Here is a 13,312-nt window from a genome sequence, read left to right as displayed (position 1 = left end):
TTCAGAAATCTGTGAGTTTGCGCATGAGTCACCAGCGTCCTGAGGTTAGCTGACATGATCACCTTACCTGCGGCACTGGTTCAGGATCACAGAGAGAGAGGCATGTGCCCTGGTCTCAACACGTCTTTCACTCTGGCAACAGTCATAAGAGAGGTGAGGGACCTAGATCACAGGCCACACCCCTGCCTCTTAAACTCCTTGCAGGTACGTTCCACCTCAACTCACCTAGTCTTTTTGTGTCCATCCCCCCACAAACTAGTCTTTTTGTGCCCATCACCTTCTTAGTGCCAGGTGCTGCTGGACTATGCACAGGTGATACAGGGGTGAGAAAGACACATCCTGGCACCTGGACTGTTCACAGCTGAGTGGAAGTGACAGCTAAAATTAACATCTGAAAACAGAAACGCATGCATGTATTTGCCTATCTACCATCTCTTCCCACTCCTGGAAAGAGCCCCCATTTTGGGGAGACACTGAACCTCTTCTACCCCAGGTAGTTCTGGTGGGACAGTTAACTACAGAAGCAATCTCTTGGCTCTGGTAGAAGCACATGACCTAAGCCTCACAGTTATAGTGCCTGATCATCTTGGTCTGAGTTACGGTCTAGGCAAGCCAAGACAGTAAGAATCCTTCCACAAGGTTTTATATGGGTAGAGATGTAGAGAGAGACAAGCTCCCTCTTTGCCCCTCTGTATCATCACGTGATTCCACAGTTTGTTTAACCGTCCTCTCCCACATGAAGGCATCCACAAGAATAACAGCTAACAGGACAGAAGCTGAGACAAGAAATGGACATATGTCCACAGAGAGTCCTGAGACTATTCAAGTGCTGGATAAGTCATACTAAGGGCAACTCCATTATTGCCTTTCTGTAGTTGGGTTACATGAACAAATATGTTATTTCTCTTTTCTTTTTCTAAAGCAAAGTTGAGTTGAGTTCCATCACTTACAATCAAGAGATTAAACTAGCCCACACTAGGAGAAAATGTCAGAAAGTTCCCCTGAGCACCTGTGTGTGTGGTGAGGAGGGAGGGAAGTTAAATAGGAAGAAGGGTTCAGACATTAAGTAACATGAATAAAATCCCTCAGGGAAAAAAAAAAAAAAAAAAAAAATCCCTCAGGGAAAATTATGCAGTTTTCATTCTTGTATGATGAAAATGGATCTGACAAACTTTAGAAAATTACCTAAAACACACTTCCTCATAAAGAAATTTCAATGTCACCCATTTTTTCAGACATTTGAGCCACTTTTAAAAAATTAAGTCTCCAGGCCGTACCCATTTTCTCCGCCATGCATTGTCCCCAAATATGGATACAGTACTCCCTTCACTCCCAAGAGCAGCTAGCATAATGTTGAAGTGTTAAGTGGGCACAAATGGAGGGAGTTACAATGAAGAAGAAAACTTACAACTCAGTGTGAGATATCAATGCTCCTAAAAAGCATCGACCAAACCCATCAGTTGGAGTCCTTTCTGGGGCTCCTTCTCAGCTCTCTTCGTGTTAAGCACTGAAGAGCCCCAGGGCACAGTCCTTGGACTGCTTCTCTCTTCTATTTACACTTAATCTCTCAGTGCTGTCATCCAGTTTTACATCTTGATTCTGGTGACTCTCAAATTTATAACCCCTCCCATGGACTCCAGACTCATAAATACAACTGCCTCCTTGGCATCTCTGAGACGGTTAATAGGCCCCCCCAAACTTTACGTGTCCAAAAATGAATTCCTGATCTTCCCCTCAAAACACGTGCCAGTCGCAATCTCCCTCAGCTCATTTAATAGACCCTTCATCGTTCCTATTGCTCAGGCAGAACCTTGGGGTCATCCTTGGCTGCTCCATTTTTCTCAAACTCACAACCTGTCCATCAGTAAATTCTGTTGCCTAACTTAAAAACAAAAGACTTCAACTTCACGAAAACTCCACAAGTACTGCCCTGATCCAAATCACTGTCATTTCAACTGAATTACTTCACCAGCCTGCTAAACGAGCTCCTTGTCTCTACTTTTACTCTTTAGTCTGTTCTCAACACTCCCAATGCAGTAACCAAAGTAATTCTATCACAATATAGTTGCTCGCCTGCTCAAAATCTTTCCCTCATACACCAGGTAAAAGTGAGTTAACACAATGGCTTCCAAGGCCCTTTGTGATCTTGTCTCCCATCATTTCTCTGACATTATCTCCCCTCACTCACCATGATGTAGCCACACTGATCTCCTTGCTACTCTTTCTACAAAACAGGCACACTCCCACTCAAACCTTCGCACTTGCTATTTCCAAATATTTGGAATATGGGCTCCCAAATATTTGCATGGCTTGATATCTCACCTCCTTCCGGTCTTTTCTACAATGTCCCGGACACATTATTTTAAACTGCAAACCTCTACCCATACCATTCTATTTTCCTTTTCAGTTTATTTTTCTTCCGAGCACTTGTTACTTTCTAACATACTATATACTATTTCCTTATTTATATTGTTTATATTGTCTGTCTCCCTGGGTTCGAATGTAAGCTTATAAATGCACAAATATATCCCTGGCATCTCAAACTGCCTGGCAGATAGTGAGCGCTCAATACACACATGTAGAATAAGGTGGATAAATCATGCATTATTCCTTCTCTCCTGCCTCTCTGCCACCCTCCTGACTCAGTCCAAAAGCCACACAGTCCTTTTTCTCTGGTATCAGCCCCTCCAGAGAAAATAAGCAATTAAGAAAATAACTTCTCTACCTAAACACCCTTTTCATTATGCAGAGCAGTCAGACTCTTCTTTAACCCCTCTGCAACCAAAAGGCCAATTAAGTCTTCCCCAAGAAGGACAGGTGCCTTTCTCCAAAGAGTAAATTTTGTAGCCTCCCCCTTGCCACTCCCTAATATGAAGGTGATTACAATTTTTCTAATAGCATCCCTTTCCCCTCCTTGCTTTTGTTCTTCCACATCAGGAATTAGCAAACTACAGCCTAAGGGCCAAATCCTGCCTGCCACTGCTTTATGGAAGTAAGGTTTTATTGGAATACAGCCACATCCATTACTTGGAATAATACTTTAATATAATTTGATAGAAAAAAAATCATAAACATCAAATTAACAAAAAATAGTGAAATAAAAAAAACATTTTTCACTGGATTTGACGATCTTCTAGGGGCCATAGGCCTCAGGTTAAGGATTTCTCCTTACGTATCTAGCAACACTGAAGACACTACTGGATACATAAAAGAGAACATAGTCTTTGAAATGGAAGTGGAGTAGACTAGCAAGATGTTTGCTCATTCATTTAGTCAGTCGGTCATTTTTATTCTAATGTTAACCATATCTGAAGTTACAACTTGTATATATATCATTATACAGTCTGCAAAGAACAGTGGCAAATTAGACTTCTGATATTTTTATTGTAAAATCTAACGGTTTTTAGGAAGTCAATAAATATGTTTGCTTTCAACCATTTCTCAGAATCTTCTGCTATCTACAGCTAAATGATTATACTTATAACACAAACTTATAATGTCCTTTATAAATTTCAGTGTCTTCCCATCTATTTAATTTCATATTATCCCCCAACCAGAAACAGAGAGTTATTTCTAAAAACACATTTCAAGGGCTTCCCTGGTGGCGCAGTGGTTGAGAATCTGCCTGCCAATGCAGGGGACACGGGTTCGAGCCCTGGTCTGGGAAGATCCCACATGCCGCGGAGCAACTAGGCCCGTGAGCCACAAATACTGAGCCTGCGCGTCTGGAGCCTGTGCTCCGCAACGAGAGAGGCCACGATAGTGAGAGGCCCGCGCACAGCGATGAAGAGTGGCCCCCGCTTGCCGCAACTAGAGAAAGCCCTAGCACAGAAACGAAGACCCAGCATAGCAATCAATCAATCAATAAATAAATCTTTAAAAAAAAAAAAAAAAAAAAACACATTTCAAAATGTGAAACTCATGCACTACAAGACACCATAGAGATGGATAGAAAGGAATGTGCAAAGTAAAATATTTGAAATGCACCAGGGGAACTTACTTTTTAAAGGGATCCAGAGTGACCGCTTTGGGAAATAAAGCCTCCTTTCATGGGTCAACAATGACAAGAACACGAAGACTAGAGACAGACCTAAGTTTGAATTCCAACTTCACTGTTCTCTCTGGCTTCATTATCCTCATCTATAAAACAGGAATAATACCATCTCATAGTTATTGGATGGTGAAATGTGATATAAAATGCCTGGCCAACAGAGAATGCATCTAGTTCCTTTCATTATGCGAATGATTTTGTATTTGTAGATTTTTATACAGCACATTTTCTTTAAATAGAGCTCACTCACTGCTATAGATTTAAATGTGTCCTCCTAAAATTCACATGCTGAAACCCTAAACTCCAGTATGACGATAGTTGGAAATGAGGTCTTCAGGAGGTAATTAAGGTTGAATTAGGTCATAAAACCTAACCCAATAGCATTTGTGGCCTTATAAGAAGAAGCAGAGAGAGAAAGATCTCTTTCTTTCTTCCCACAGGCTCCCACAAAGAGGTCATGTGAGCACACAGTGAAAAAAGGCAGCCGTCTACAACCAAGGGAAGAGGTCTCAGAATGAAACCTACCTTGCAGGCACCTTGATCTTGGACTTACCAGCCTCCAGAATTGTGAGAAATAAATTTCTGTTAAGTCACCCCATTTATGGTATTTTATCATGGTAGCCCAGGCCATTTGATACACTCATAAGAATTTTTTTCTCATCTAAATAAACAAAATACCACAATTTATAGGAAAGTAGGTGAGGATGGCATAAAAGGGCTGTACATATTTTATTCCTCCAGTTCACCATGACACTTTAAATAATAATATGCAAAATGCTATGGATTTTTAAATGTGAAGAATTAGACTGATTAATTTCCCACCTGTCCCTGAGAAACTAGTAAATGTTTAAGGCTTGGTAGTAAAGCACCAATTCAAAGAAACTCATATATAGTCTAGAACTTTTAAGCAATTAAAAAGATAATAGACCACACACCCTAGCAGCCAGTAGGTGAGCTGGGGGCCGCGGAGGTCACCGTGGGGAGGCGAGGCGGGGACAGCATGGTAGCCTCCTTACGGCTCCGTGGAGCTGCCTCTGGCCTCCCGTACTGGAGCTGCCGGCAGCAACCGGCGGTGGCCAGGCTTGCAGCGGTGTGTTCTAGGTCAATGGCTTCTAAGACTCCAGTTGGATTCACTGGAGTAGGCAACATGGGGAATCCAATGGCAAAAAAATCTCATGAAACATGGCTATCCACTCATTATTTATGATGTGTTCTCTGATGCATGCAAAGAGTTTCTAGACGCAGGTGAACAGGTAGTGTCTTCCCCAGCAGATGTAGCCAAAAAAAGCTGACAGAATTATTACAATGTTGCCCACCAGCATCGATGCGATAGAAGCTTACTCTGGAGCAAATGAAATTCTAAAAAAAGTGAAGAAAGGCTCACTCTTAATAGATTCCAGTACTGTTGATCCTATGGTTTTGAACGAATTGGCCAAAGAAGTTGAGAAAATGGGAGTAGTTTTCATGGATGCCCCTGTTTCTGGTGGTGTGGGAGCTGCTTGGTCTGGGAGCCTCACGTTTATGGTGGGAGGAGTCAAAGAAGAATTTGCTGCTGCTGCCCAACAGCTGCTGGGGTGCGTGGGCTCCAATGTGGCGTGTTGTGGAGCTGCTGGGACTGGGCAGGCTGCGAAGATCTGCAACAACTTGCTGTTAGCTATTAGTATGACTGGAACTGCTGAAGCTATGCATCTGGGAATCAGGTTAGGGCTTGACCCAAAACTCTTGGCTAAAATCCTAAATATGTGCTCAGGACAACGTTGGTCAAGTGACACTTATAATCCTGTAGCTGGGGTGGTGGATGGAGTCCCCTTGGCTAATCACTATCAGGGTGGATTTGGAACAACACTCATGGCTAAGGATCTGGGATTAGCACAGGACTCTGCTGCCAGCACGAAGAGCCCAATCCTTCTGGGCAGTCAGGCCCATCAGATCTACAGGATGATGTGCTCGAAGGGCTACTCCAAAAGACTTCTCATCCATGTTCCAGTTTCTATGAGACAAGGAGACGTTCTGAGTTTGCCCTTTGGCTGTGGACACTGTTGGAAACCAAACTCTATCTTGGAGCCCCTCACAGCTCACTCCACAAGTAAATGGGCTTAATCAAAGGTCACCTGTCTGCTTCTGATTGTCTAGGTCACAATAAACCTTGGGATTTTCCACCCATTTTTAACTGCTTATTCTTTTTATCTATTTAGCAAACACATATTATCTGAATTATTTTTTTCTGCAAGCCACTGATGGTCTCTGCTAGCTAGCTGATTGACCTTCTTCCAAAAGTTTGATTCCTGAGCACCGTCAGTTAAAACGTTGCCTACTTCAATCAGGATATTATTTACTCTACTTTACAAATAAAACCACATTTTTTTCCCATGGGATAAAACCTATCCTGGAGGAAAGAAAAGAAATCGGTGTGAGGCAAGGAGTTAGAGAAAGGGGAGGTATAGTGAATTACTCCCTGTGTCCCTCAGAAAGTTTGTCCTGCTAACCCAGTGGTTGTATTCTTGCATTCTGAGGTTACCGGTTTATTTTCCAGGAGTTGATAAAGCAAGAGAACTCCTTGCTGCATGCTATGTAACTTGAACTCTGTTACATTACCTTGGTGTGCCCCTCTTGTAACAACTCCCAATACTTAGCAAACTTATTTTTTATATTTTTGCTTCCTTGTACATTCTTACTACATTTTGACTTCAAAAGAATGACATCTTTAGAACAGTCTCAGAGCCAACGATGATATGTGCTTTAGATAATTATTATATTATCCTAAATGTAACCATATTCTTTTAATTCAAATAAATTTCTATGTTAATAATTTTTAAAAAAAGATAACAGAACTACTGGCAAAACCTTTAAAAAATTTACAATATCTAATGACCATTTTTACAAACTTTTGAAAAATATACATGAATAGTACCATTAAATGGGTTAGTTTTCCAAATTATATTTAGAGTTCCCACATTATCAGTGCCTGATACATGGCTGAAACTCAATAAATATATTCTGAATGAACACTGCATCCAATAACCAAACACAAAACACCCACTCTTGAAAGACAAATGTGGTTGAAGGAGAAAAGCATATCATGGGAAGAAATTATGAGTAGAATTCTCAACATTGAAACTTTAAAAATAATTATTTAACTTTCCTCAAAGAATGCAGTTAATTCATATTTTTCTTTTGGAGAGACAACATAAACCAAAAATCTACCTGACTAAATTGTTTATATAAGTTTTTGGAATACAGTTATATACATTCAATGAAATGCAATTTCAATCACACACTGAATCACACAAATATCTTTAAGTACTCAGTTTTCACACCCAAAAGGGCTATATATAACCTGTCAATCATCCAGCAAGAGTAAGAAGTCCCTTGTTTGCTATGAAAAACTCATAAAGGAGGCTGTGAGACCCAATCACTTTTCATCATTATTAAGTCCGTGTTAGTCTTTATTAAAACAAACAAAATCAAAATTTCAGACACTAAATTACATGATATATACAAGAATATACAAAAGTAAAAGAAAAAACAGCACATATCTACTACACTAGCATAGCAGACATTTCAACTGGTTATTCTATCCCAAATCCAAATGCTTACATCCAGGACGTCACAGAGGTAACCTCCTTTTGTACCTAAATTAAAAAGAAATCTATTTAATAGAAGAGAAAAAAACAAACCAGAGTTCATTTGTAAATTGCCTAACAGTTTCAGTGTATTAAAATCCTAACCTAAGATATTGTGTGTGTGTGTGTGTGTGTGTGTGTGTGTGTGTGTGTGTGTGTGTGTGTGTATCCACAAGAAATTAGCTGGCCTATGCCACAGATAATATTTACGTTTTAGAGAGAAGAAAAATGGCAAGGTATAGTGATAGACCTCATAAAGTCTCGAGCAGAGAGGTGGAGGTTTCCTGGTACTGATTCCCATGTAAACTGAACACAAACTATCCATAACTGCCACCCTGTTTTAATATACATTTAATACTGCCATAACTTGAAAACTTGTATTCAATAGGTAAATAGTCCAAATCTGGTTTCCTCTATGAAACTGACATTTCATTGCTGTATCACAACCTTGAATAGTTATTTCATCTGACCAAAGGGATTAGTCAAAAAATAAAAACAGTAAAAAGCAATGCTCAAAACTCAAAATCCTCAAGATTCAATATAATAATAATATTAGCATCCTCCAATTCCAATTCATTTTGTGTTCTTGGGTTCATATAAGCGCAACTGCTTCAAAAATGCTTAAGTCTGAGTTACACAGCATTCAGTGTTGCAGATGATAGCCTGCAGAGCTTGGCCCATCCTACTGCTAGGAGGCAAACTCACACCTTCCTCTGGAAAGGCCCTACAGGGTATAGTGTCCCTGTCTGATTGTAATTGGGAAGGGAGGAAGTCAAGGCAGAGGCTATTCAGCTCCTATCTCCCAAAATCCTCTCTATGTTTGAGCATGTTGAATGAAGAAAATAAGGGTGTTCATTTTTAAAATGATCAGAATCACAAGGGCTTCCTTAATTTTTATGTCTCTAATTAAAGTAAATGCCAACATACCATTAAAAACATAAAGAAAAATTGCTGCTTTTCAGTTACCTTATTGAGCTCTGGAAACAGTTCTTGTATCACAATGTCCAATAAAACATAAGTCAGCTAAAACGCCAAAAAAAAAAATTTTTTAAGGCATTAGACAAAAAAACCAAAACAAAAAAACCCCATAAAAACGATAAACACAAATTCAGGACTATGGTTACTGCTAAAGGGGAAGGCAGGGAATAAAACTGACAATATAAAACAAGCACAAAAGTAGTAGCTTCAATAGTATCCATAATGTTCTATTTTTAAGATGAGTTCTACATACACGAGTTCATTTTACTATTATTCCTCATAATTCATTTTATGTTAAACATTTTATATGTAACAACAAATTTAAAGAAAACAAGCAGGATACAAAATTGTAACTGTATTAAGATCTCAACGGGCTATGTAACAGACTATAAACAGTAAAATGTTAACTGTGGTTATTCTATGTAACCTGAATGAATGATGGAATTCTTGATATTTAAATTTTTACTTTTTTCATGAATTTTTAGTATATTCCAAATTTCTATAGTGAATATATATTTATTTTAAATCAAAACAGTTCATGTTATAAAGAAAAAAATGTAATCAGCAAAAGAGAGTTATTAACAAAGATACTTTTTCCTATCCGAATGTTTGAATTACACTGCCTTCATTTAGTATAGCATCACTTCACAGTTAATAATATACCAGACACCCTACTGTGTCATTCGCTAAACTAGCCAACACTAGTCAACCTGCTTTAATGAACTTTACCTGCTTGTTGAGAACTGGCTGCTGTAAACCGTCAAAAAGAAGTCTGATGCTTTCATACTTGGCTTCTTCACCAATACACTTGACTATCAGATCTAAACAAGAAAGCCACATGTGAAACAATTTTACATTATAAAGTGACTCATCATTTACTGGATCATAAGGTAAAATCTCCACTCTCTTTCCTGGGTATTATGCAAAAACTGTAAATTAGCATTTCCTAAATCAGTGTTCTGGCAAGAAGCTCTTGGAAAAAAGGGTTCTGTGGTCAAGTTGAGAAATGCAGTATCGGGAATCCTCCCTTTGGGAGATTCACAATGCACAATGCACACTGCAAGCTCTGGGAAATGTTGCAGTAAAGAAATCTGTTTATACTATTAAGTGATAAAAGACAGTTGGAAAATAATGCATATTTTATTATCCCATTCAAGTAAAACAAACAAAATAAAATGCTAAAATTATGCACGCACATTTGTACATACACGTATAGAGATACATAAAAACTGTCTGTGAGGATTAACACCAAATGGGAGCTCGTAGCTACTTCTGCACAGTGGGGACAGGATGGCTTCTACTTTTTACTCCCTATATTTTCATAATATTTGAATATCTTAATATTTTTAATAATTAATTTAATTTTATGGTGAACATAGACTCTCTTCAATGAATATGACCACTTTATTTCTGTAGTTTTTGCATAATTACTATTAACTATCTTACAGAACAATCTTTTGGGAAAATGTTTACACACTAGTTTAGGGTCCCAAAAGTTCCAATTCATGTTTGACTACACAGCTGTCATGTATCACTCCTATTACCACAGAGTCAGTCCTTATTAAAATCTGTGCTGTTTTTCACAGAACTAGAACAAAAAATTTCACAATTTGTATGGAGACACAAAAGACCCCGAATAGCCAAAGCAATCTTGAGAACGAAAAATGGAGCTGGAGGAATCAGGCTCCCTGACTTCAGACTATATTACAAAGCTACAGTAATCAAGACAGTTGGTACTGGCACAAAAACAGAAATATAGATCAATGGAACAGGATAGAAAGCCCAGAGATAAACCCACGCACATATGGTCACCTTATCTTTGATAAAGGAGGCAAGCATATACAGTGGAGAAAAGACAGCCTCTTCAATAAGTGGTGCTGGGAAAATTGGACAGGTACATGTAAAAGTATGAAATTAGAACACTCCCTGACACCATGCACAAAAATAAACTCAAAATGGATTAAAGACCTAAGTGTAAGGCCAGACACTATCAAACTCTTAGAGGAAAACATAGGCAGAACACTCTATGACATACATCACAGCAAGATCCTTTTTGACCCAGCTCCTAGAGAAATGGAAATAAGAACACAAATAAACAAATGGGACCTAATGAAACTTAAAAGCTTTTGCACAGCAAAGGAAACCATAAACAAGACCAAAAGACAACCCTCAGAATGGGAGAAAATATTTGCAAATGAAGCAACTGACAAAGGATTCATCTCTAAGATTTACAAGCAGCTCATGCAGCTCAATAACAAAAAAACAAACAACCCAATCCAAAAATGGGCAGAAGACCTAAATAGACATTTCTCCAAAGAAGATATACAGATGGCCAACAGACACATGAAAGAATGCTCAACATCATTAATCATTAGAGAAATGCAAATCAAAACTACAATGAGGTATCATCTCACACCAGTCAGAATGGCCATCATCAAAAAATCTACAAACAATAAATGCTGGAGAGGGTGTGGAGAAAATGGAACACTCTTGCACTGTTGGTGGGAATGTAAATTGATACAGCCACTATGGAGAACAGTATGGAGGTTCCTTAAAAAACTAAAAATAGAACTACCATACGACCCAGCAATCCCACTACTGGGCATATACCCTGAGAAAACCATAGGTCAAAAAGAGTCATGTACCAAAATGTTCATTGCAGCTCTATTTACCATAGCCAGGACATGGAAGCAACCTAAGTGTCCATCATCGGATGAATGGATAAAGAAGATGTGGCACATATATACAATGGAATATTACTCAGCCATAAAAAGAAATGAAATGGAGGTATTTGTAATGAGGTGGATGGAGTTAGAGTCTGTCACACAGAGTGAAGTAAGTCAGAAAGAGAAAAACAAATACAGTATGCTAACACATATATATGGAATCTAAGGAAAAAAAAAAAAAAAAAAGGTCATGAAGAACCTAGTGGCAAGATGGGAACAAAGACACAGACCTACTAAAGAATGGACTTGAGGCTATGGGGAGGGGGAGGGGTGAGATGTGACAGGATGAGAGAGCGTCATGGACATATATACACTACCAAATGTAAAATAGATAGCTAGTGGGAAGCAGCCGCATAGCACAGGGAGATCAGCACGGTGCTTTGTGACCGCCTGGGGGGGTGGGATGGGGAGGGTGGGAGGGAGGGAGTTGTGGGAGGGAGGAGATATGGGAACGTGTGTTTATCTGTAGCTGATTCACTTTGTTATAAAGCAGAAACTAATACACCATTGTGAAACAATTATACTTCAATAAAGATGTTTAAAAAAAAAAAAAAAATCTGTGCTGAATGTTTTCCTCCAAGCAGGAAAAGAAAATTATTCTTAAGTAAACAAGGTGCTCAAATATTTGTCCTTTCCACTCCGATCATAATGAAACTCTTAATGCTGTTCATGGGAAATTCTCATTTTATGTTGCTTTTATAAGGTAAATCTAACCTTGAGAGGCAAAAGCCAAATTCAATTTATAATAAGTTTAGTAGATCCTTGATATTTATGCGTCTTTGTGAATCCTTTAATTCACCGATACTACACAGAATTTCCCAATTAATATGCATGAAGCATAATGGACAAAAATAAATGATCCTTTCAGATTCTTCATCACTAAGGAAGAAATGAATAGAGGACAACAGAAAGCATGCTAAGCTTCCTCAGTAGCTAAATTACTTCTTCCCAAATGGAAGTCTTGAAGTAGATGTGATTCAAATTCGTGCCTGAGCAAAATAAGAAATTATTACATTCACTGGCTTTCCATGTTGTTAAAACTAAGACTGTAACTAAAACTAAGACTGTTAAAACCATAAATGCTAAAGGTCACTATTATACAAAAGAAGTAAGAAATTACTTCGTTATATACCTAGAGAAGATTCACTCAAAAACAGCTGTGGTTCACTTTCACCTTCAGACCAGGGATTTAACTTAACTGTCTTCACACAGAGCAGCAGGATCATTCTGAGACTCATGTTTCAATGATGAAAATTCTCTAAGGTACCTTCAATTCTTACTCTATATTTTCTCCCTGGGCATTACTACCCACTCACACATGACTCCCATATCTTTATCCTATATCATCATTCCTCCAATTTCCAAACCTGGATATTTAATTGCTTACTAGACATTTCCTCCTGAATAATGTATAGGCACTTCACATTCAAAATGCCCTAAACTAAATATCCTCTGCTTTGACCTCCTGACGTTTTTTCCTCATGTTTCCCATCTCAGTAAGAGGTTACTACCATTCATTCATTTAGTGGTCCAAGCCTACCTCCTTTATAAGAGAGGGGATCACCCTCCTCCTTTGAGATACTATGTAACTTGAACATGGCTCTACAATCACATGTATGTTTTGTTTGTATGTCTACCTTCCTGCCAGACTGAGCTACCCAAGTACGATTTTTATATCCCTTGCACTCTGCATAGTGCCTGGCACATGGAACGTGCTCAATAAACTTGGGATGAATGAATGAATTCTGACCTTTCACTCACACACACTAGTTTAGCTCTTCTCCTGGTGAAGTGCTTGAGCAGCAGGACTCCAGCTGTCCCACAAACCTATCACTTTGATCAGTCTGATTCTAAGTTATTGAAAGAATCCGACGATTGTGTTGAGTAGAAACAGCCCTACCTTAAAGTTCTTAGTGCTAACATCATAAAAACCA

The 13,312-nt window shown here is 38.7% G+C and overlaps 1 protein-coding gene and 1 pseudogene across 6 annotated transcripts in view; one reads left to right on the top strand and one right to left on the bottom strand.

Moving 5' to 3' along the window:
* The first annotated feature begins 4,989 nt into the window (after nt 1-4,989).
* LOC118904897 lies at nt 4,990-6,805 on the top strand (annotated as a pseudogene).
* A 658-nt stretch (nt 6,806-7,463) lies between these two features.
* The window catches only part of SNX14 (sorting nexin 14), a 65,428-nt gene continuing 59,579 nt past the window's right edge, over nt 7,464-13,312 (bottom strand). For all 6 annotated transcript variants that reach the window (XM_036871490.1, XM_036871493.1, XM_036871492.1 and 3 more), the window contains 3 exons: nt 9,382-9,473; nt 8,641-8,697; nt 7,464-7,683 (listed from right to left, as the gene is read on the bottom strand). In XM_036871490.1, coding sequence (XP_036727385.1) covers nt 7,645-7,683; nt 8,641-8,697; nt 9,382-9,473 — 188 coding nt within the window. In that variant the 3' untranslated portion in view covers nt 7,464-7,644. The remainder of the gene's footprint in view (nt 7,684-8,640; nt 8,698-9,381; nt 9,474-13,312) is intronic.

Source organism: Balaenoptera musculus, chromosome 12 (assembly GCF_009873245.2).
Source record: "Balaenoptera musculus isolate JJ_BM4_2016_0621 chromosome 12, mBalMus1.pri.v3, whole genome shotgun sequence".
NCBI lineage: Eukaryota > Metazoa > Chordata > Mammalia > Artiodactyla > Balaenopteridae > Balaenoptera > Balaenoptera musculus.
This window is presented reverse-complemented; position numbering and strand designations above follow the sequence as displayed.